The sequence below is a fragment of the Ursus maritimus genome, unplaced genomic scaffold (genome assembly GCF_017311325.1).
Source record: "Ursus maritimus isolate PB19 unplaced genomic scaffold, ASM1731132v1 scaffold_2, whole genome shotgun sequence".
In the NCBI taxonomy this organism is placed as follows: domain Eukaryota; kingdom Metazoa; phylum Chordata; class Mammalia; order Carnivora; family Ursidae; genus Ursus; species Ursus maritimus.
The window spans coordinates 42,829,111-42,852,232 of NW_024424452.1; the positions used below are offsets into that span (position 1 = coordinate 42,829,111).

At 39.8% G+C, this 23,122-nt stretch overlaps 2 protein-coding genes across 2 annotated transcripts; one reads left to right on the top strand and one right to left on the bottom strand.

Moving 5' to 3' along the window:
• Positions 1-5,774: 5,774 nt before the first annotated feature.
• LOC103672076 (olfactory receptor 10T2-like) lies at positions 5,775-6,761 on the bottom strand. The gene has a single exon (XM_008700739.1). It carries the CDS (start codon positions 6,717-6,719, stop codon positions 5,775-5,777), a length of 945 nt encoding a protein of 314 aa, XP_008698961.1. The 5' UTR covers positions 6,720-6,761.
• A 12,246-nt stretch (positions 6,762-19,007) lies between these two features.
• Positions 19,008-20,029, top strand: LOC103672136 (olfactory receptor 10K1). The gene has a single exon (XM_008700804.2). The coding sequence runs from the start codon at positions 19,008-19,010 to the stop codon at positions 19,947-19,949; it is 942 nt and encodes a 313-aa protein (XP_008699026.2). The 3' UTR covers positions 19,950-20,029.
• The last annotated feature ends 3,093 nt before the right edge of the window (positions 20,030-23,122 follow it).

Sequence of the window (23,122 nt, forward strand, 5' to 3'; positions counted from 1 at the left end):
GATTGTCTCCATGCAAAAGAATGACATGGACCCATATATTATACCATACACACCAATCAACTCAAAGTAGATTAAATAGAAGATTACAGATTATATATAAATAATAGATCAAACATAAGACACTATAAACTTCTCAAAGAAAACACAGGGAATGTTATCTTGATATTGGTCTTGGCAATAATTTTTTGGGTCTGACACCAAAAGCACAAGCAACAAAAGCAAACATCTACTATATCAAAATAAAAAGCTTCTGCACAGCAGAGAAACAATCCACAAAAGAAAATGCAATTTACAAAGTAGGAGAAAATTTTTGCAACGTATGTATTTGATAAGTGGTTAATGTTCAAAATACATAGAGAACTCATACATTTCAAAACAAAAACCAACAAACAAAAACCAAATGACTTGATTAAACAAAGAGTAAAGGACCTGAATAGACATTTCTCCAGAGAAGATTTACAAATGGCCACTCCTACTACCTTCATTTTGTTTTTTTTTTCAAATTTTGGCCTCAATCTCAACCAATTGCTTCACTTCAATGTTCCAGAGAAGAGCAGGTGACACATACTATGTCAGTCAGCCCCTGGCTCTCCTCTGACTTCAGGGTTTGGTTCAGGATGGGCATGGGATCCAGGTCTGGACAACCAGGAAGAGCAAGATTCAGTGTCTTAACTTTTGTTTTCACATTTGAAGAAGCGAATTCTCTCTTCCTTTGGACTGGATTGTGTGAGCTGGAGTTGTCAGAGACTGTAGAGTTTAGGCTAAAAACGAAGCCAAGATTGAAGAAGCAGAGCTTTGAAACGCATCTCAAAGACTGTGTGAGGATGACTGTTGGAACTGTTACATCAGCCTGCACCCAAAACTATTGCAACACTGGACTTTTCAGCTTTAGTTTTCATTAATACCAGTTTGAGTTGGATTACTTTTAATTTGTAACCCAAACAATCTTTAATTATAAGCCCGTGTCACCTTCTGGGATGGATTAGAGATGATTTAGGTATGTGCTGTGCAGGCAAGTATAAATATATTAACATATAAGAAATTAGAGCAAAAGGAAAGGAAAAATAAAGTAAGGTGAATTGGGGAGGAGTCATTAAGGAGTCCTTTGGAAGTAGGTATAGAAATGTATACCCTGAGGTCAGATATATGTATTAAATTTAGTCTCAAAGTTTCACAGCACAGTTTACACTGCGTAATTCAAAAGACAATGAAAACAGTTAAGAGTCATGTAGTTCACAGATACAAAACATGTGGGGGATGTGATTTCCAAAATAGAAGGACTGATCATATTAATAAAGCCAGAAATAATTATTGGATATCTAAGCAGAATGGAACATGGTCTGCAAAGCAATGTGACCATATCCCACCTAAAATCTCAGACTTACAGCCTAAATGGAAAACGTGGATTTATTTACTTGGTCTCAGCCCACCCAGGTCATGAGCCTGGACTAAGACTGTCCAGAAACCCCCCCCAGTGCTGTTCCCTCTCAACAACCTCTTCAAGGCCTCGTGGGTGAAGGATGACAGAAGGAAGCATCCCTGCCCACTCACTGTCTCTCTTTGCCCTTCACACCACAGATGCCGGCGTGGCACCTCCCACTCCCTTTCTCCCATGTGGCCCATCCCCAGCCCTCCCACCTACAGGAGCATAAATGTTTCACGATTCTAGAAAATGTACTACTTGACCTTAAACATTTAGTTCTAATATCCATCTGGAATTGATTACGTGTATGATATGAGATAGAGGTAGATTCTCCATTTTCTCCTGTGGATATCCATTGATCCTGCCCTATTTCTGTAAAGATTTTCTTTCATTCCAGATACGAGAGAATGCACTCGAACTCAGTGTCAGCTTTGCCATAACCAGATGCATATATGTATATTGGATTATTTCTGAGTGATCTTTTGTCTTCCATTGTTCACGGTGTATATTTTTGCACCAGCATTTTACTACCTTTTTTTTTTTTTTACTGTAACTTAATTATATGATTGGTAATTGGAAATGTACGTCCTCTAGCCTAGTGTTTTTTTAAGATTACTTTGACTTGTCTTTATTTTTAGGTTTGTATTTATTTATTTATAACTTGTTGGATACATATTTTCATGCATTTTACAATCCTGCTCCTCAACAAAGTACTGCTTATAAGCTAACGAAAGTGAAGTTTGAACGGAAGTTAAGAGTGAAGTCAACACCTAGATATAAAAACTGTGAAAAATAAAGGCAGTGTATCATTTTCTAAGACTACAACAGGGCTTTCCTTCATGATCTGAGTTGTGTATAAAGAAGTTGATAAGTACAAAATGAAAATTTTGTCCTAGAGAAATGTATTTTTCCACACTGTTTTTCTGTAGGGTAGTGCTATTGTCAACTACAGTAGTCTTCAGTAATTACTGGGACGCACGATATCATTAGCCATCAGGGAAATTCAAATCAAAACCGCATTGAGGTACCACCTTACGCCAGCTAGAAATGCAAAAATTGACAAGGCAGGAAACAGCAAATGTTGGAGAGGATGTGGAGAAAGGGGACCCCTCTTCCACTGTTGTTGGAAATGCAAGCTGGTACAGCCACTCTGGGAAACAGTGTGGAGTTTCCATAAAAGTTAAAAATATAGCTGCCCTATGACCCAGCAATTGCATTACTGGGTACTTACCCCAAAGATACAGATGGAGTGAAAAGAAGGGGCTCGTACACCCCAATGTTCATAGCAGGAATGTCCACAATAGCCAAACTGTGGAAGGAGCCGAGGTGTCCTTTAACAGATGAATTGATAAAGAAGATGTGGTTCATATATACAGTGAAATATTACTCAGCCATCAGAAGGGATGAATATCCACCATTTGCATCAACATGGATGGAACTGGAGGGGATTATCCTAAGTGAAACAGGTCAAGCAGAGAAGGACAATTATCATATGGTTTCACTTATATGTGGAATATAAGGGATAGCAGGGAGGAGAGAAGGAAGGGAAAAATGAAGGGTGGGAAATCAGAGGGGGAGATGAACCATGACAGACTATGGACTCCTGAAAACAAACTGAGGGTTTCAGAGGGAAGGGAGTGAGGGGATGGGTTAGCCTGGTGATGGGTATTAAGGAGAGCACGTATTGCATGGAGCACTGGGTGTTATGCACAAACAATGAAGCCTGGAACACTACATCAAAAACCAATGACTTTACTTGTTCTTTTGCATTTCTGTATTCCATATTCCTAGACATAGGGATTTTCTTTTCTGCTGATTCAAAGAAATATAATTTATTTTTTTATTATTGACTTTGTATCAGGCAACCTTGTAAATATGTTCATTTACTAATTTTCATTTTTATCTGTATATTCCTGTGTGATTTCTATGTCCCTAAGAATATTTTCAATGACCATAGTTTAATTTCTTCCATTCAAACTACCATTATTTTATTTGTTTCCCTTACAAAAGGAAAGACCTCTAGTACAGTGTTACATAGAGAGTGGACGTCATTATTTTATTCTTGCTATCAAAGGGGCATTCCCCTATTTTATTATTAAGCACAATATTTGCTCTCAATTTTTTAAAGGTATGCTATCAGTTAGAAAAGTCTACTATTTTTAGTTTTATACGTTTTTATTTATAATTGCGTTAACTGTTTGAATTTTTCTGCACCTCTCAAGACAATCACGTCTTAAACATGTAAATCAAATTTCGAAGTAAATTGTATATATAATTGTCTATAAAATGAATAAAATTATATATATCTAATTTATGTCCTGTATATATTCCCATCTCTTCTATCTACCGATCTAACATAATCAATAAATCTATCACTTCATCTATCCTGTTTTGCCATACGTATAGTAATTTTGAACTGTAAAATATGTCAAGTGAAGCCACTTTTGGATAAACCCCATTTGTTAATATAATTGGGTTCAATCTGGTTGTCTTAATTTAACCCGAAAGTTCTACCTAATAGGATTCTATTTCTGCCTTATATTATCACCTAGATTTCTATTTTCAGGCACAAGGAACACATAAATATACTCATCTAAGCTATGCAATCCTTCTCTGAGTCCGTGCACCTGCCCAAAACACTCTTCACCACTATCTACTTCCTCAGTTTTTACTTATTTTTCAAATCTCAATTTCAATATTACTTACCCCACAAAGTCTTTTTTGATTTCTCTAAGATTGAGGTAGATCTTCACTCATATAAGCCATTGTATTCCAAGTAATTACTTATCACACTGCATTATAATTCTTTTAGTCTGCAGTGTTTCTCACCTCTCTGTCTTAGTTACCCTCACTGTGCCTATGGAGTGACAGATGCGAAATAATTATTCGTTAGATAAAAGAATAACAGTACAAAACATATTCTGAGTTGATCATATAAAATAAATCTTTATTCGATATCTCATGAAATCAATATTAAAGTTACCACTGAAATGTTGTTGGGTGGCTAAGTTGGGTAAGCATCCAACTCTTGATTTTGGCTCAGATCATGGTCTTCGGGTCATGAAATCAAGCCCCACTGCAGGCTCTACACTTGGCATGGAGCCTGCTTAAGATTCTCCCTCTTTCTCTCCATCTGGCCCTCCCACCCTACTCACACATTCTCTCTCTCTCTCTAAAAAAAAAAAAAAAAATGCACCACTGAAGATCCAGAAAAAAATCCATTCAGTGTTGTGATAATTTATGTTTACAGGTAAGTCAGAAGATCTCAACAAACTGCCTTTGATCGTCATTTATTGATTGAACAAAGATTTTTTTTTGAAAGCCTAGTGTGCGCTCAAGTGAAAGGCTGAGAAATGAATATTTAGGAAATTATTATATACAATGCAATTGTTTTCTTGAAACACGCCTTTAACAAAACTCACAGTAACCTCAGTGGAATATGTATGAGGTACTGATGGAGGTGAGCGAAATTTGGTCACTTCTCACAACGCGGTCGAAAGAAAGAAGGCTGCATGTCCCTCTTCGCGACAGCACTTACTTTACTCCTTTGCCCCTGCTGGAGCAGTAGCAGGTGCATCAAGAGAGCTCGTAATTAGTCAACTTACTTTCCCACTATATCTGGCATTTACTACAATCCTAGTTTATGGAAGGAAGAAGGAAGAGGTAGGTGGGGCGAAAGGGAACGATACATTGTAATGCCTGTGCCTTCCAAGACAAGCATGGCATTGCTTTGCATCTACTAATTTACTGAGCTCTTAAAATGCCCCACTGAGGAGGTATTGGGAGTCTCATGTTACACAGGGGATTGCTGACCGCAAGAGAGACGAACCCTGGCTTATAGCATTGGACTGGAAAATGATCCAAACCAAGATTCAAACCCAGGTTTCTGTGAGTCCGCAATCTATATTTTCTTCTCTACCATCAGCCTTTTAGAACTTGAATTCTCTCCTCATTTATCTATAAGTGAATTCATTCTTTTTATCTAGAATTTACTTATTAGAAATATTTCTTTGTAAACTTCAAAATATAGAGACAAGCATTCAGAAACTTAAAAGTCCTTCTCCACGGTGTCCTTCAGTGTGAGAAGAGTCTCAGGGGCTAGGCATTCTCAGAAGGATAACGCATCATTTCTGGTGTCAGCTGAGAAAACCTACATTTCCAGTGCATGAAGATAGCATCACTTGAGTGCTTGAGAGTTTCCATATTCACATAACTTTCTGGGGACCAACTGGGATAACCTCCAGAGCAGTTATAGGCTAAGCACAAAGAAAGGCTTCCCAATAAAATAACCAATATAAATGAAAGTCCTCATTTCTACCTTGAATATAATGCTCCCGACTTGCCAAGTCACTCACACAGTTTTGGGGAATGAGTACCTGCCGAGAACCTTACTCAGAGCGCTCTTCACTTCTTTATTTCTCAGTGTGTAGACAAGGGGATTGAGCAGTGGGGTGATCACCGTGTAGGTCACTGCCACGAGCCGGTCCTTATCTGAGGAGTATAGGGACGTGGGCCTGAGGTAGATGAAGGAGGCGCAGCCATAGTGCACGATGACCACCGTGAGGTGGGAGGCACAGGTGGCAAAGGCCTTCCGCTGTCCCTCAGCTGATGCGATCTTGAGGATGGCGGAGACGATGAAGACGTAGGAGATGAAGATCAGCACAAAGGGAACCAGCAAGACGAGAATGCTGAGGAAGAAGATGACCATCTCCTTCAGGCTCGTGTCAGAGCAGCCTAGTTTTATGACCGGGGAAATATCACAGAAGAAGTGGTTGATCTGATTGGAGGCGCAGAAGGGCACACTGAACACCAGGACATTGACAACCACAGAGATCAGGAAGCCACAGCAGCTGGAGGCCAGAACTAGCAGCACACAGGTGGCTCGGCTGACAACAAGAGTGTAGTTCAGAGGGTCGCAGATGGCAACGTAGCGATCGTAGCCCATGGCGGCAATTAGAAAACAGTTGGTACAAGCCAGGCCCACGAAGAAGAAGAGCTGAGCGGCACAGCCAGAGAAAGAAATAGTGTGACTCGTGGAAAGCAGGTTGGTCAGCATTTTTGGTACAATGGCCAAGGTGTAGCAGGTTTCAGAGCAGGAGAGGACAAAGAGAAAGAAGTACATAGGGGTGTGCAAAGTCCTGTCCAGACGAATGACAGTCATGATGGTGGCATTGGCCATCAGAGTGGCCAGGTAAACCAGGAGGAAGGTGAAGAAGAGAGGTACCTGCAGATGCCCCAGGTTTGAGAAGCCTATAAGGATGAACTCAGTGATCATGCTCTGGTTCTGCCTCCTCATTGGTCAGCGGGAGTCGGATTCACACATCCTGAAATCGTGAACAGAAAGAATTTGACAAAAGGGAAAAGCCCCAAAGAGGCCACATTTGTGTTTCTGCACAAAGCTGAAAATATTAGTTTGAAAAAACGAGTAGCAAGCTCTTAAGCACAGTGGTCATAGGATGGGGGAAGCAGGAGGCAGGAGAAGTGACCTAAGAAGATATGGTCCAATTCAAGGACACCGGAAGGTTCATACACAGTCTGCTAAATCAAGTAGTGACTTAGAGCTCATCTCACCTAATCCTGTCATTTTATGGAAAAGGAAAAAGAGAGAAAAAATGTCAAGCCATTTATTTAACCCACATGAGAGCAACAGCCGTCAAAAATCGCTTGCCTGAAAAGCATTCTTATGACAAACTGATTCAGAAAACAACGAAAACCAATGAAAAGGGTTCTATCCAGCCCCTCCTAAGTTTGACTCAAATAGTGTTTGCTTACATGTAATGAAGTATTTTATTATTATTATTATTTAAAAGTGTGGAGATTTATTAATAATAATCAGTTGTGAAGCCTTTGGCACAGGCGTAGAATGATCCCACATATCAGGGTTTTCCTTGTCATGATCACACGGGAATTTGGGAATAAGTGGCTAAGTAGAGCTCCGACTTAGTGCAGAGGGTGATGAGGCCTCCTCTATTCTGGAATGTTATAAGAACAACTCTCCCCATTATCTTTGGGAAAATCTGTCATTTGATCTGAGAGCAAGTAGTGCTGAAACCTTCCTAATAGACTGAGACAACCAGACAGTCTTTATATTAGCAGAAGCTCAGGAATCTCCTTCTTCAATTTGGACTCAATTCTGTGAACTTTTTATATAAGCCTGGGATTTATGTCTAGTCCCCACAGTCAAGATCCAGGTATAAGAAATCCTGAGACACAGCACAGGCTGCTCTCTTGCTACATGTCTCGATTGTCGAGAACCTTCGTATTCAGAGATGAAGCAGATATGCCTCCTTGACGCGCCCTGCCCTAGCTCTGGAAGACTCCCCTGCCGACAACTGCAAGGGGTTCTTTTCATCAGAGCCAGCCCTTTAGTTATTGGAGAAGTGATCATATCCCTTAAGGGGTCTCATTTTCCTCCTGACCAACACTCTCAGTTCTCTCAATTATTTCTCATGACATTATTTCGGGAAGTCTCTGTCCTCATCCTCCCCTCAGGTGCTTTACTCCCGAGCCTTACGGCCCCCTTCTGGTCTCTGCTGTAGACAAGTGGCAATCACACATCACTATTTCCGTCCTCTGACTTTACAATTAACGTTCATTTCCTTTCCTACCGTTCTGTGCCCCCCACAGTTAACATCTATCCCGGCTACAAACCCCAGCTTGATACTGATCTCCTGAAAGGCTTCTCTGAGTAGCTGTAAGGCTTTGATTACTCTGTGTGTCAACTTCTCTGTCCGTTTGCTCCAGGACCATGTGCTGGAACCGACGCAGAGCAAGGCCGGCAGGGACAAAGAAGCTAGACTGTGAGGCTGGGACCATGACTCTGACACTGACCAGCTTTATGACTGTGGAAATCACTTCTTTGTGCCTCAGGCTTCCATCTGAAATGGCGATAATATGAGCAGAAACCATTCCATGAGCACCAAATGTTCACAATTAGGTCCCCGACTCGGAGTGAGTACTCAGAACCTACTAGCCGTAGCTCGCCCACCTGCCTCACTCACCAGTTAGGACGCTGAGGCCCAGAGACCTAAGGGATCAAGTTCTCGGTTGCGTAGCGTTATAGTGGCAGAGGTGAGACTGTGTCCCAAATACCTACAACTCTCCCGTCCTGGGCTGTCTGCTCGCTAACCCGGGTCCTACTGTTGAGATAGTCTCTGCACTGTGTGCTTACATACCCGAGCCTGAGGAAACGGATCGGTGTGTCCTTGCTCTGTGTGACCCCATAAGGCAGGCGACCCCCTCACCTCTCCTTCTTCCACCTTCGCTGTGTCACCAAAGCTTTCCTTCTGCTGAAGGACACATCTGTCCTGTCCTATTTCCTGGTTCAGGTCTGTCTTAGAAACAGTTGGCTGTTTTACACTCTGAACCTTCTCTCCCTTTGCTCTCTCCATATTCAGATGGCAGAGCTTGCTCACTGGACCATCTTGTCTCTTTTCCCCGAGTTGCCCCCTGGATCCCGATGCTCTGACCCACTGCACCTGTGCACGGGGTCCACCAGTTGTTCTGCCTCTGAGGCTTTCCTTGGCGCCAGGACGTTTGTAGAGGGATTGACAGAGGACACTGCGAAGAGGACAGCCTGCGGCTTCGGCCACCATGCAAGGGAAACACTTACATTTAGAGGCAGAGTTCCTGCCCAGTCCCAGGTTTCCTTCTGTGTCCTGTCACAGTGTAAAGGGGAGACAAACAGGCAACCTTCGTAAGAACATCGAGCAGTATTTTCTTTGCAGAATTAATTGGGGGAGGTTGGGGGGCTATGAGCCTTTCAAGAGGAAAGAGAGCTCTGATTGCTGCATGGACTAGAGCTCAGTGGACAGCCCGATTCTCACCAGCCCTGTGTGCCCGGTGGCAGGGGTGCCGGGGAAATCCCTGGGTCTTATACAAGTAGCTACTCCAGGGGATTGAGGCCTTGGGGGGAAGTAGTTTTTGGATTCTGGGCAAGAAAAACTTGAGATAAAAAGAGTGAAGTCAATTCTGTACTTTACTTGATCTGTGCAGAGGGTGAAATGATTTTTTTCACAGGTCATTCATTTTAGCTCAAGGTTCCATTTGCTGAATGAAGTAATGAGCTGTCTCTCCCTCTATCATTGGCCCTATAGATTCTGCGTCTAGGTTAACTGTTTTAAGGGATTACATAAATGCCTTCTTTGACAAATGTCATAGTTTCCTTCTTTTTCACGTTGGTAGTTGAATACAACAGATAATTATTTTCTGTAGCTCTCCTGCTTCATACATCTTTGCTATGCTTGCATTCCAAGGGGGCACAAATTGTAAACTTTTCTACATTCCCCTGTTAGAGTCATCTTTTCAAAGACATGAATTAATTCAGATGTTCCCCTCTGCATCCATGAATCCATCAGTTTAATCATTATGCGTTGAGTACCAGTGTCGTTCCAGGAATTCTGGGGATGGTTCTGTGGGGAGGGCTTCACAAAGAGGGGAATGACACAGCCCATGATGGTGGTGGTTCACGGGCCACATACACATGAGGTGCATGGACAGGTGTCTATCATTGGATTTACCCAGGATCCTCTGCATAGAAGTATTTGGGGTGGGGTCTGGGAATACCTGACCTTGGTGATTCCATTTCCTCTTAGCATGTTTACCACTACAGCCCTTTGTCTGAAAAGAGTGTGGTGTTTAGAAGGGGAGATGCAGAAATAAGACAAGGAGGGCCAAGACCAAGGCCCACGGAGGATACTACAGCGTTACCCATGCTCAGGGTCCAAACAGTGGCTCTCACGCTCCTCAAATTCCCCTTACACATCTCTCCCTTCCATCGGATGCCTCTTCCTGAAGGAGTCAATTTTTTTGTGCTCTGGAAGGAGGGAAGAAATCACAGATGTCTTTCTTGAGTTTTCATTTTTTTTTTTTTGGTTTCTTCATTCTCAATTTTATTTATTTATTTTTAAAGATTTTATTTATTTTATTTTATTTTTTTATTATGTTAGTCACCATACAGTACATCCCTGGTTTTTGATGTAAAGTTCAATGATTCATTAGTTGCGTATAACACCCAGTGCACCATGTGATATGTGCCCTCCTTACTACCCATCACCAGCCTATCCCATACACTCACCCCGCTCCCCTCTGAAGCTCTCAGTTTGTTTCTCAGAGTTCATCGGCTCTCATGCTTCATTCCCCCTTCTGATTTTTAATTTTTAACTCTGAGAAATATAAGGTTCTTATTGATAGAAGTCTGCTCTGGGCTCCTAGAAATAGAGTCTTGTCAGTGTTGGTCTCATTTCTGACGAGGAGGACACAGATACTGTAAAGAATTGTTTAAATCGGTAGGTCATTTAGATCGAGGGGCAGAGGATTGTACCGTGCAGGCTGCCCTGCTGCTCGCTTCTGTCCTGCAGCTCGGATCCTGGAAAGTACCAAGATACAAAAATGAACATATTGTTTGATTGCATTTATATGAAATTATGGAAAAGACAAAACTTTATGAACAAAATGCAAGATCCGTGTTTTTCTGGGGACTGGGGATGGGGGGACTGACCACAAAAGTATTAAAGGGAGCTGTAGGGGTTGTAGAAATGTCCTGTAACTCGATTGCGTGGATGTCTTTTGGATTTATACATTTTTCAGATCTCACCAAACTGTACATTTATTTATTTTTTATAATAATATTTGTTATTATATTATGTTAGTCACCATACAGTACCCCCCTAGTTTTTGATGTAAAGTTCCATTGTATATTTAAATTGAAAACATTTTAAGGTATGTAAATTAAATCTCCATAAGGTTAGTTTTCGATGTAGAAAGTATTTTAATAAAACGAAAGACTAGGTGGAACCTTTTGAGTTCAAAGTGTCAATTCAACAGGAAGGTAGAACAATATAATTATACGTGCATCTTACATCAAAGCCCCTAAATATATGAAACAACTATTGACAGATCGGAAAGGAAACAGACAGAAATCCATTAATAGTAGGAGACTTCAGTATCCCACTCTCCATGAAAGGATCATTCAGACAGAAACTTGGCAAAGAAACAGATGAATGGAACAAAGGTGTGGAACAAATGGATCTAACAGACATGCACAGAACTTCCAACCCAATTCTAGAAGAATGCACTTGCTTTTCAAGTGCACATGGAACATCCTCCAGGATAGATCCCCTGTTAGGTCACAAAACAAGTCTTAGCAAATTCAAGAGCAAAATCATTCCAAGTATTTTTTCTGACGACAATGGAATGAAACCAGAAATCAGTAACAGTAAGAAAATGGGAAAATTCACCAACATGTGGAAACTTAACAATGCACACTCACAATCATTGGGTCAAGGAGGAAATCAAAAGGGAATTTAAAAAATATCTTGAGACAAACAAAAAGGAAAATACAACATACTAAGATGTATGGGATGCAGGAAAAGCAGCATTAAGAGGAAAGCTTATAGCCATAAATGCCTAAAGAAGAATGATCTCAAACAAACAACCTAACATGACACCTTCAGGAACAAGAACAAAAAGCAAAAACTAAGCCCACGGTTAGCAGAAAGAGTGCAAAAATAAGCATTTGAGAGGAAATAAATAGATACTAGAAAAGGAACACAAAAGAAAGATCAACAACAATGAATGCTACTTCTTTTGAAAACCAAAATCAAAACAATCTTGATAAAACCTCCACTGGACTAATTGGAAAACAAAGGGAGAAGACTCAAATAAATAAAATAACGAATGATAGAAGAGAAATATCAATGTGTGCCTCAGAATCAGAAAACATAATAAGGGACTATTATGAGCAACTGTACAACTACGAAGTGGATAATCTAGAAGAAATGCATAAGTTCCTAGAAACATGTAATCCAAAAGTGTATCAAGAAGAAATAGAAAGCTTGAAAAGACCAATTACAAATAAAGAGATTTATCAGGAATCAAAAATGGCCCAACAAATAAAAGCCCAGGACCAGATAGTTTCACGGGTGAATTTTCTACCAAACATGCAAAGAATTAACACCAATCTTTTAAACTTCCAAAAAATAGAAGAGAGAAGGTTTTCAGACTCATATCATGAGGGTAACATTACCCTAACACTGAAGCCAGAGACAGCACAGAAATACAATCGGCCAAAATTACTGCTAAACACAAACGCAAGAGTCCTCAGCACGATACTGGGAATAGTATCATCACATCATCATCATAAATACATAATAGTATACATAATATAATAAATATAAAATAAGACTTTGAAATTACTACATATTAGGATCAATATAATAATCAACATAATCAATAATATAATATATTCAATATTCAATAACATAATCAATATAATCAATAATAAAATATATAATAATATAAAGAATATGAAAATAAATATAATAATAATAAAATAAGACATTGAAATTATTACATATTAGGATCAATTGAGACTTGTCCTTAAGATACAAAGACAGTTCAAGGTATACAAATCAATGTGGTAGACTGCGCTAACAGAAGGAGTGAGGAAAAAAAAACATCGTGGGAAGAAAAATGCAAAAAAAGCATTTGACAACATACAACATCCATTCATGATTAAAACTCTTAACAAATTGAGTCGATAGGAATTTGCTTTGACACAATAAAGGCCATATATGAAAAGTCCACAGCTAAATTATAATCATTGATGCATGATTAGGTGAAGAAAATGTATTCTTATATACATATATAATATATATATTAATAATATGTACAAAATATCTGTATAAGTATATATATATATGTCTAATGGAATATTACTCTATAATGGTTTCTCTCATCTATGGAACATAAGAACTAGGAAGATCTGTAGGAGACGAAAAGGATAAAGAAAGGGGGGTGATCAGAAGAGGGAATGAAGCATGAGAGACTATGGACTCTGAGAAACAAACTGAGGGCTTCAGAGGGGAGGGGGCGGGGGAATGGGATAGGCTGGTGATGGGTAGTAAGGAGGGCACGTATTGCATGGTGCACTGGGTGTTATACACAACTAATGAATCATCGAACTTTACAACAAAAACCAGGGATGTACTGTATGGTGACTAACATAATAAAAACACATTAAAAAATATAATGAGAAGGAAGGAAATTATCCCATTTGTGACAACAAGGATGAATCTGGAGGACATTGTGTTGAGTGAAATAAGCCATTCACCAAAAAACCACACAATGATGTGGAATCTAAAAAAGTCAAATTCATAAAAGCAGAGACTAGAATGGTGGCAGCCAGGGGCTGGAGGGAGGGGAAATGCCGTGATGGCAGCCAGTGGGAACAAGGGAACAAAGGTTGGTTACCATAGACGGATAATTCCCAAAGGTCTAATGTAGAGCATGGTGACTATAGGTAATAACTCTGTATTGTATATTGCAAATTTGCTGAGCCAGTTGAACACAAGTGTTCTCCCCTCACACATAGTTCATAACTAGGTGATGCGATTGGTATGATAATTAGTTTTATTGTGGTAATCACTTCACAATACACACATATATCAAACATCACATTATATGCCTTAAATATGTACAACTTTGTGAAGTTGGAAAACATTTTAAAATAAAAAATGAAAATGGATTAAAAATGTTTTAAAGAGGAAAAAAACTAATGGCTCTGTCATCAAGAAAGTCAATATACTTAGATGGAAAAAAATGCTATGTAAACTCTGGAACTGAAAACCTCAAAACTTAGAATACGTGTACCTTTCAGAAGTCGACATATTCATTGACAGATTGAGCTGTGTTCCTCACGCTAAAGGATACTCACAAAAATGATCTACCTATAAGCTAAATTTACATTTTGACATCAAGGAAATGTTTTCAGAAAAATAAAGTCAATTCTGTAGCAATCACAAAATAGTAGGAACAATGACCCTAGCCAGTGTAACGAGCCCCTTTCTGCCTGCAGATCACGTGCACAGTAGAACAAAGTAGCTCAAGTGGCCACGGGCAAGTCTCAATTTCCAGTTTTGTGCTTCCTGGCAAGGGCAACACTCCTTTGAGAAATAATGCCTCTAAACGACGAAGCTCAACCTTACGCGTGTCCGTCATTCAGGGTGTAATGGAAGGAGCGGTGTCTAACTCCTCCCACACTGATTCCCAGACGCACCTGACCTTGGTGCTGGAGAGTGGGCGCAGTACCTTGCTTGGAGGATGGAGTAGATTCATGGGGCTCCCTCAGGGGTGGTCACACACTCGGTGCTTCTGCTGAGCCTTCCGGAAGCCATTTCTTTATCTACCAGGATACCTCCATTGAGGGATGGGATACATCGCCGGAAGGGAGCCCGTTTCCCAGTATTATTCACTAAATAATCACAGGTTTCTTACTGACGTGTGAGGTCGCTTCTGTTGCCAAAAATACACAGATGCATTTCTGAGCCTGCCTCTCTGTCTCTCTGGACTGTTCGTCTCTCCTTGTTCCCACCATGTGTTTTCTATTACTGAGCGTCTTACTCCTTGGAAGAGTGAGCCTCTATACGACCCATCTTTGTCAAAATTCTCTTAATTCTTCCATGTAAACCTTAGAAATTTGGTTGTCAGTTTGCCTTCACAATTCATACTGGGATTGGACTGGATTTACTCATTTTGGATTCACTTGATTGAAAGTGAGAACTTGATGTTTAGTCAATCTACTAAAAACCATTCGTAGACAACAAGCAGTTTAATGATAGAGCTCAACTAGACTGATGATGCTTGAGAAAATTTAGGTTTGGGCAGAGTATCTCGATGTCCCTAATGAGAAGTTCTCTGGACAAGAACCTGTGAAGATGAATTTGTAATTAAGCCCTCTTTTGACTCTTAGAAACACTAAAGTTGAGAATCACTAGACAGATACACTCTTACCCTGACTTAAAATTCAATGAAAAATTCCCACATGGTCTGTAGAATACAGTTTCAATTGTGGTGATTTCTCCTGCAGAAGCCACCACACGTGGACTCAACTTCCAATGCAGACTCGGGCTAATTACGCTCCTGGCTCCTTCTCCCCAGGTTCCTCAGAAAAGGCTACCTTTGAGAACCTGGTGACATTAATTCTCCAAAATAGACTTGACTACTAATTAACCCCAAGACAATGTCCCCAGTAGTAGATCTCGCCTCAGGAGCCCAACGATCACAGTGCTTGCTTCTAATAACCACACTGCACGCTGGTCACCAGAACTTCTACACACACTGACTTTGGCTGGAGGGGCCCATGATCTTCATGGGTGGCAGAGGCTTCCTCTATTGATGCAGATGAGAGCTTCTACTTCAGGGCAGGTTCACTCTCTTCTGGTGTCATTTCTTCAGTTTCCGATCTTTGGCTTAGAATCTACTTGTCAAGGGACCCCACATACTGAATAGCTCCTTCTGTCTGAATGGAAAGGAGGAGAGCGATGTAGGTACTTACTGAATAGCAGGGATATTGATGTAGTCCGGGGCTTTGTGGGGTGTGCACCTGAGTGATGGGTAGCGCTTGTGAACAGCCAGCTCCTCAAGCAGATCGGTGATGGCTGTCTCAGTACGTGGCAGCGTTGAGAAGGAGAATGAGGGGCTACTTTTAACTCGAGGTCCTAGGAGTGATTAGGTGTGGTCCATAGAGTTCTATGAATTTTCACAATGATCACACTGGGTCAGTTTGGTTCCCAGATAGATTTTCTTTTCTTTTCTTTCCGACTGGTTGACTCATGGATTAAAAGAAACAGATCTTGAATCTCCACTTCTCTCTCTGCCATGTACTCATGGGTGAGTGGTTTTTGCTATAATTGACATCCAGTGCTCAGAGTCCATTTTAATAGGGCAAGTTCAGCTTTCTCTTGTGTATCTAAGAAGATAAAAATTTTGTTTCTTTACTCTTTGAGGCTGCCTACGTAACATCGCTCAGTTTATTGATTGATGCTTTCCTTAAGATAACTATCTGGATATCTCAAAAGTTTTGCATCTGAAAAATATGTAGATTTGCCCCCTTTTTGGAGGTACCCAGGACCCTCCTATGCTGAGTCACTATTTAAATCCAGATTACATAATATCCCAATGGGGCATCTAAGGAGTCAGAAAAATAAGGTATGCAAGTGTCATCTCCTAGAATTGTAACCTGAATGCCATGCATAGGGTCTAGAATATAAGGGCACATCAGGGATCATCGTTTAGAGAATCTTGGACTCCCTGAGTTGAAAAGACTCTTGGGGTCAGTACTCCACTCTGGCCCTAAGTCAAAACTCCTTCTGCAAGAGAGTGTTCAAGGAGCTGCCTAAGTACTTTCCCATGCATCTGGCCAGTTTATTACACTTGTTGCTTCCCCTTGCCCCTTTAATTTTAAAGGAAGGATATGGACTGTCCTTACTTTATGTGTGACTTCAATGAAGTGTCTTGCTCAAAGTTACACAAAGCTACTTAACATAGAGATCTTCTCATGTCAAATGGAGGCATCTTTTACCTTACTTTTATAGCCTGTGGGTATTTGGCCAGAAGATCTTTTTAATTTTTCTGCTCTTCTATCTTTCTATGCAGAGTACAGATTTAACACACTGTAGTGGTCTCTGATGTTTTCTTGAGCAGATGAGGGCTGCCTCCTCAGATGGACTGTGCTTCTGGGTTCCCAGACACCACAAAAGGGCCAAATACACCAATAACACAATCCATTAGATTATGGGCTTATATTAATAGTATGTAAAAAAAATTCCTTATATTAATAATATGTAAAAAAATTCTACTTATATTAATAGTATGTAAAAAAAATTCCACTTAACCGAACTCAGCTATTTCATGGGTCTGAGTGACAAATAACTTATACTATTATTTTGTATTTGGGTAGATACATGTAGTCCTTCAGAATTGAGAGAATTCCAGCCTTTGTGGCCTAATCCCCATGTTATACTCAGTGGAGTGAGGATATGGTGGGAATTGGATGTGCATTAGGTGAATAGAGATACAGAAAAATCTTTGGAAAGTGCTAAGACAAGAACAAGCAATGAGTACAAATTTAGATTTTATTAGTGTCTTAATACAGAAATCCGTTTGTCCTGGTGAGGGTGTTATGTATGCACACTGTCTCATTGATTTTTTTTTCTAAATATAGAAAACATACAGCTATTATACCCATACATATTTACATAATGGGAATAGACATGGTAAATATATACTTTATATTTAACAGAACTATTTTGACAGTTATGGAATGAAAAATCCCTATTATTTGTTAAAGAGCTTTAATACCAGCCAATTTGAGTATCTTCATATTAACTTCAAATAAATGAATAATCCTATCTATTTAAGTTTCGGACCAGTATCTAGCAAGTAGGAAAGAATGAAAATTCATTATCCCAAGTTCTAGGGATAGATAGAAGTTTATCATCATTTACCTTAGAATCTAGAAATCTAGCATTTACTATTGTCTAGAAGAACCCAAAAACTCCAATTCTGGTAGCAGATGCAAATGATAACGTAACAGAAATTGATATGCAAGTATATAAATATATTGAAAAGTGTGTAAATAAAAACTGTATGCAACTGATATACGATAGGTGATTTTGCTCACAGAGAACACTTTCTTTACTTCCTAGTCTTGGACAATTGGGAAACACCCATGAAAAAATTATCTGATATTAGTCCTAAAAATGACTTTAGTAATGGTCCTTTCTAGCAGCTTGCAGACTGTGTTTAGTAGCAGAATATTCAAAAGGTATCTTATATTGTGATTATAATAATCTTATTGACATAACAATGTATAAAAGACATAAAGTCTGATTTATGGCATGGAACCGGTACCTGGAAAGCTGACCAACTGTCCCATTCTTTCTCATGCTCTGTGACGTGCTCTTAGCCATTTTTGGAAAACTCTGCTCTCTGAGTTTCTCTGAGGCACAGAAAATGGGAAAAGGGAGGTGAACTGCAAATGCCACAAAAGGAATGAATCTCTTTCCTACCACCCTGGTGACTTTCTCTTCCTGGAATAGGGGACATTCTTCTTTAAACCAGTGTTGTCTTCTGTCTCACTCTTGGCAAGGCTCAGAGTGTGGAGCCTCCAAGAGTGTCCCTAATTACTCTCGTGGACAGTCTGTCAGAACTAACACCGAAGGTGATTTTTCCCTTATTGTTTGGTTACTGCCATAAGATTGTTGTAATGAATAATTGACATGAGTATACGATGTTCTTTAGAATATAAGACGTCATCAACAAACACAATTTGCCACACACGTTTGCTGGGGAACTCTTCCTCTCCGTTCCCATTTTATGATTGGACAAACTGAGGTTCACATGTTGTGTCCAAACACAACTCATTCCTTCATTCCACAATCGGATCATGCTCGGATGGCTGGAATTAAACATATTTTTTCACTTGGAGAGCTAGTTTCCTTGGGATGCCAGTGAAAGGACAAACACGATAATCCCTAAGTAAGATACAGGTAAAACCAATGAGACAGATCCTTAACCCTTGGTAGAGAGATACCGTGGACTTGGTCTTAAAGAAAGCCGCCTAAATGGCCGTCAGATCCTCTGTTGTATATTTAGCCTTAATTCTTTTCTTAGCAGACCTTTCTGAGGGGGAATGAAGGACTTGCCTGCCTCCAGACTTTGTGCTGATTTTCCCATAATTTCTACTCTCCTTCCCGGATCCGGGCCTCTGTCTCTGTCTCTGACTCTCCTGGGGGTGCTCTGCATGGAGTGGGGCAATGAGAGCCTGGTGAGGGAGTTCACCTTCCTTGGCTTCTCTTCTCTGGCCGGGCTGCAGCGGCTGCTCTTCATTGCCTTCCTGCCCCTCTACCTGTTCACTCTGGGCACCAATGCCATCATCATTTCCACCATCGTGCTGGACAGAGCCCTTCACACCCCCATGTACTTCTTCCTTGCCGTCCTCTCCTGCTCTGAGACCTGCTACACCTTCGTCATTGTACCCAAGATGCTGGTGGACCTGCTGGCCCAGAAGAAGACCATCTCCTTCCTGGGCTGTGCCATCCAGATGTTCACCTTCCTCTTCCTTGGCTGCTCTCACTCCTTCCTGCTGGCGGCCATGGGTTATGACCGCTACGTGGCCATCTGTAACCCTCTGCGCTACACGGAGCTCATGGGACACCGTGTGTGTGTGGGACTAGTGGCTGCTGCCTGTGCCTGTGGCTTTACTATTGCACAGATTATCACCTCCATGGTATTTCATTTGCCCTTCCGCTCTTCCAACCAGCTCCATCACTACTTCTGCGACATAGCCCCTGTCCTCAAGGTGGCATCCCATCATTCGCGCCTCAGTCAGTTGGTCATATTCATGATTGGGGTGTTTGTCTTGGTCATTCCCCTGCTACTTATCCTGGTCTCTTACATCCACATCATCTCTGCCATTTTGAAGATCCCATCCTCCACCGGCAGGTACAAGGCCTTCTCCACCTGTGCCTCCCATCTCATTGTGGTAACTGTTCATTATGGTTGTGCCTCTTTCATCTACTTAAGGCCCAAGTCCAGCTACTCTTCAAGTCAAGACACCCTCATATCTGTGTCCTACACCATCCTCACACCACTGTTCAATCCAATGATTTACAGTCTGAGGAATAAGGAGTTCAAGTCAGCCCTTCGAAGAGTAATGGGCCAGACTTCATATCCTATTAACTAAATTAATTCATTAATATTAAATTTTAACTATTCAGTGAATTGTATGCTTTTTATGTGCCTTTTATTTATCAATTGTACGCCTATATGCATTTTCTACTTTAGAGTTTAGTTATTTTATCTTTCAGCTGCCCATAAGTTTTTTTTAAGATTTCAATAATTTTTTACAATTTCATTTATTTATTTGAGAGGTGGGGGGAAGGAGAAGCAGAGGGAGAGGGACAAGCAGACTCCATCCTGAGCCTGGAGTCTGATGTGGGGCTTGAACCAACAACCCTGAGATCATCACCTAATCCAAAAGCAAGAGTCAGACAATCTACTGAGCACCCAAGTGCCCCAACATTTTGATAATTTTTGAGAAATTTTCTAATTGTTTCTTTTCTAATATCTTTAATTGTGCTTTTGTTGCAAGTAAATATTTCACTTTATACAATCAAATCATTGGTTATTACTACTGTGAGGATTTGTCATTATCTCTAAGTTTCATTTCCAATTTTTTCCTTTAGTGATATATTTTTTTCTAAGCATTTAAGTTTTTTGCATTGTATTCACATACCCAAAAGATTTTTTAACATTATGTGAGTTGAAGATTCAAATGGGTTTTTCTCTATATCTTGAAAGTATTTATTGAGTTACCATTGTATGTTGGGTTGAGATCATTTCATGTTTGAATATTTGTTGAAATTCTGTGAAATAATACAGTCACAGTGCCTTTTCTGAGGCATGGCCCTGTGGTAATATCCTCTATTTCTTCTAAGAAAAATGACCCCTATAGCCACTTTAATTTTTAGTCAATCATATATGGAATTTAGTGTTCTACAAAATTATTCATTTATTCTAGACTTTTAAAATTCTTTGTATAATTTGTACAAAATATTCTGATATTTGAAAATTTCTTAGAAATGATTATTTCCTGTGTCATTTTATACTATGTATAGTTATCTTCACTTTTTTTTTGTTGATATAGTGGTAGTTTGCTTTGTCTATTGTTGTCAAAGAACTTAACATAAGTATGAATGAACAGATGCATTCTAGTGTTTTCCCCATACCATTGTTTTTAATTTTTTTTGTATTATTCAACTTTTATTATTTGTATTTATTTGTATTTTATTTGTATTATTTTTCCTTTGAATTTTCCTTTAATTTGTTGTTCCATTTAACTTACTGATGCTTTCTACGTACTTTCATTTTTAAGTCATATGTATAAACACATGTGTTAATTATATATATATGTATATATATATACATATATATATATATAATTAATCTGTGAAATTTCCTCTCATCTCTGCTTTAAACTTAACCCACATATTCTGCTACATGGAGTGTAATTGATATTATTTCCTGGAACTTATTTCATTTTGCTTTGTATTTCCTCTTGACCCAACAATTATTTCACAGATATTAAAAATCTTTAGTGGGAGAGCCTGTATATTTTGTTATTCATTGGATAGGGTATTACACTAGGATTGGGAATATTGTTTGTATTTTTATGACTTTGTGACCTTGGTTCAAGTTTTTATTGTGATTTAATACACAGCCAATATTCATACATACTTCATGTGCCTTGATAAGAATATGTGTACTCTCATTAGAACACAAATTCCAATAAATACCTATCAGATATACTTCACTATTTTGTTGCTTAAGCTTTCAAAATTCTTAGAGATATTTTCATTTGGGCAGAGTGGTTTATGAAAGTTATCCATTATTAGTGTGTCTCCTTGTGAACATTTTATAGTTTTTTTCTTATGAAGGTTGCACCTGTGTTTTTTGGGGGGATGCAAATTCACATCTATTCTAATTTCATTGTGAACTGTAATTGTGAACATTAAAAGTGTTTTGGTTTTTTTTTTTGTTACTGTCTTTTGTTGTTCATTGAATACTCCCGGTCTGAATGTTAAACTGTCAAATATCAAGATTCTTCCCTTGCTTGTTTGGTTCGTGAGTGCGGGGCATCATGTCCCATCTCTATATTTTAGTTTTTTGGAATCATTTCCATCAGGGCCTAGCATTTGCCCTATTTCCAGCCCATGTGTCTGGACTCACTGGGAGAGGGAATAAAGATGCAATCTGAAAATGGGAGGACGTTCTACCAAAGGAGACGTCTCAGCTAAAACCTGCCTATACCAGGGCACCCCCACATTTTTCTTCATAACCCAAACTTACCTTGTTTATTTATTTATTGAACAAATACGAATCATGCTCACATTATATTCTAGGAGCAAGTATGTTTCCCATGAGTCTGAAACACTTATGCTGCCTCCGCCATTCTAATACTCTGTCCTTTGTTCACACCTTTCTTCCCCTCTTACAGATGTCAGAAATGAGAATGCAAACTTTACGGTTTCCTCCAACCTGAGAATGAAAATTTAGAGTCATTAGGTAGGGAAACTCAAAAGAGGTCCTTCCATTGATGTTTGTTTCAACAAATCGTGTCCAGAAAACATTCCCCTTTCTATGAGTCCCCAGAGAATTTTGAAGAGGAAACCAATGAATCCCCATGGTGTATTAGAAAAGGCCTTCTCTTTGACCAACAAATTCTCTTAGCGTACTTCCATAGTTCTACTTGCTAATTGGGGAAATTACGGACAAGCATTGGGCACCATGTGGTAATTAGCTCCCTGTGGAGGTGGGGATCTCAATTACCAACAAGGCATTGAGGCCATGCCGATGCAGAAAGGAAAAACACCCTTGGTGACGCTCATTGAGGCATTAGCTACACTGCACGTGGAGAAGAGGCACAGGTGATATTTTTCTGTGGAGTCATGCTGACAGTTTCCTTATATTGGTTCAGGCAGTTGACGGAAAATGAAAGAAGAACTCTGGTACCTTATGACAAGGAAGACAATTCTGGCAATTTTTACCTAGAAAACTTCACAGAACTTTCGAGGAAGTGTCTGAGGATGAAGAGGCCTGCATGTCACTGGGCACTAGCACTCTGATTTGAAGGACTATAAATTTTTTATTTTTATTTAGGGACTGATTTCTTTATTGAGAAGACTAGTGACAATCCAGTCATTTCTTGTATGTCGAAATTCGAATTGTTGAGTTTTCTCGTGAGTCAGTGACTTACTCTCCCCCGCCATGATCAGTAGTGGGAAATGTGATCAAATGTCAGAAAGGACAACTGGGTGGTGGAAATGGTGGGGAAAGAGATGGAGGTCAACAAGAAAG

What these genes read in the sequence shown, in the direction of transcription:
- LOC103672076 (XM_008700739.1), bottom strand. Translation starts at nt 6,719, where the DNA reads ATGAGGAGGCAGAACCAGAGCATGATCACTGAGTTCATCCTTATAGGC.
- LOC103672136 (XM_008700804.2), top strand. Translation starts at nt 19,008, where the DNA reads ATGGAGTGGGGCAATGAGAGCCTGGTGAGGGAGTTCACCTTCCTTGGC.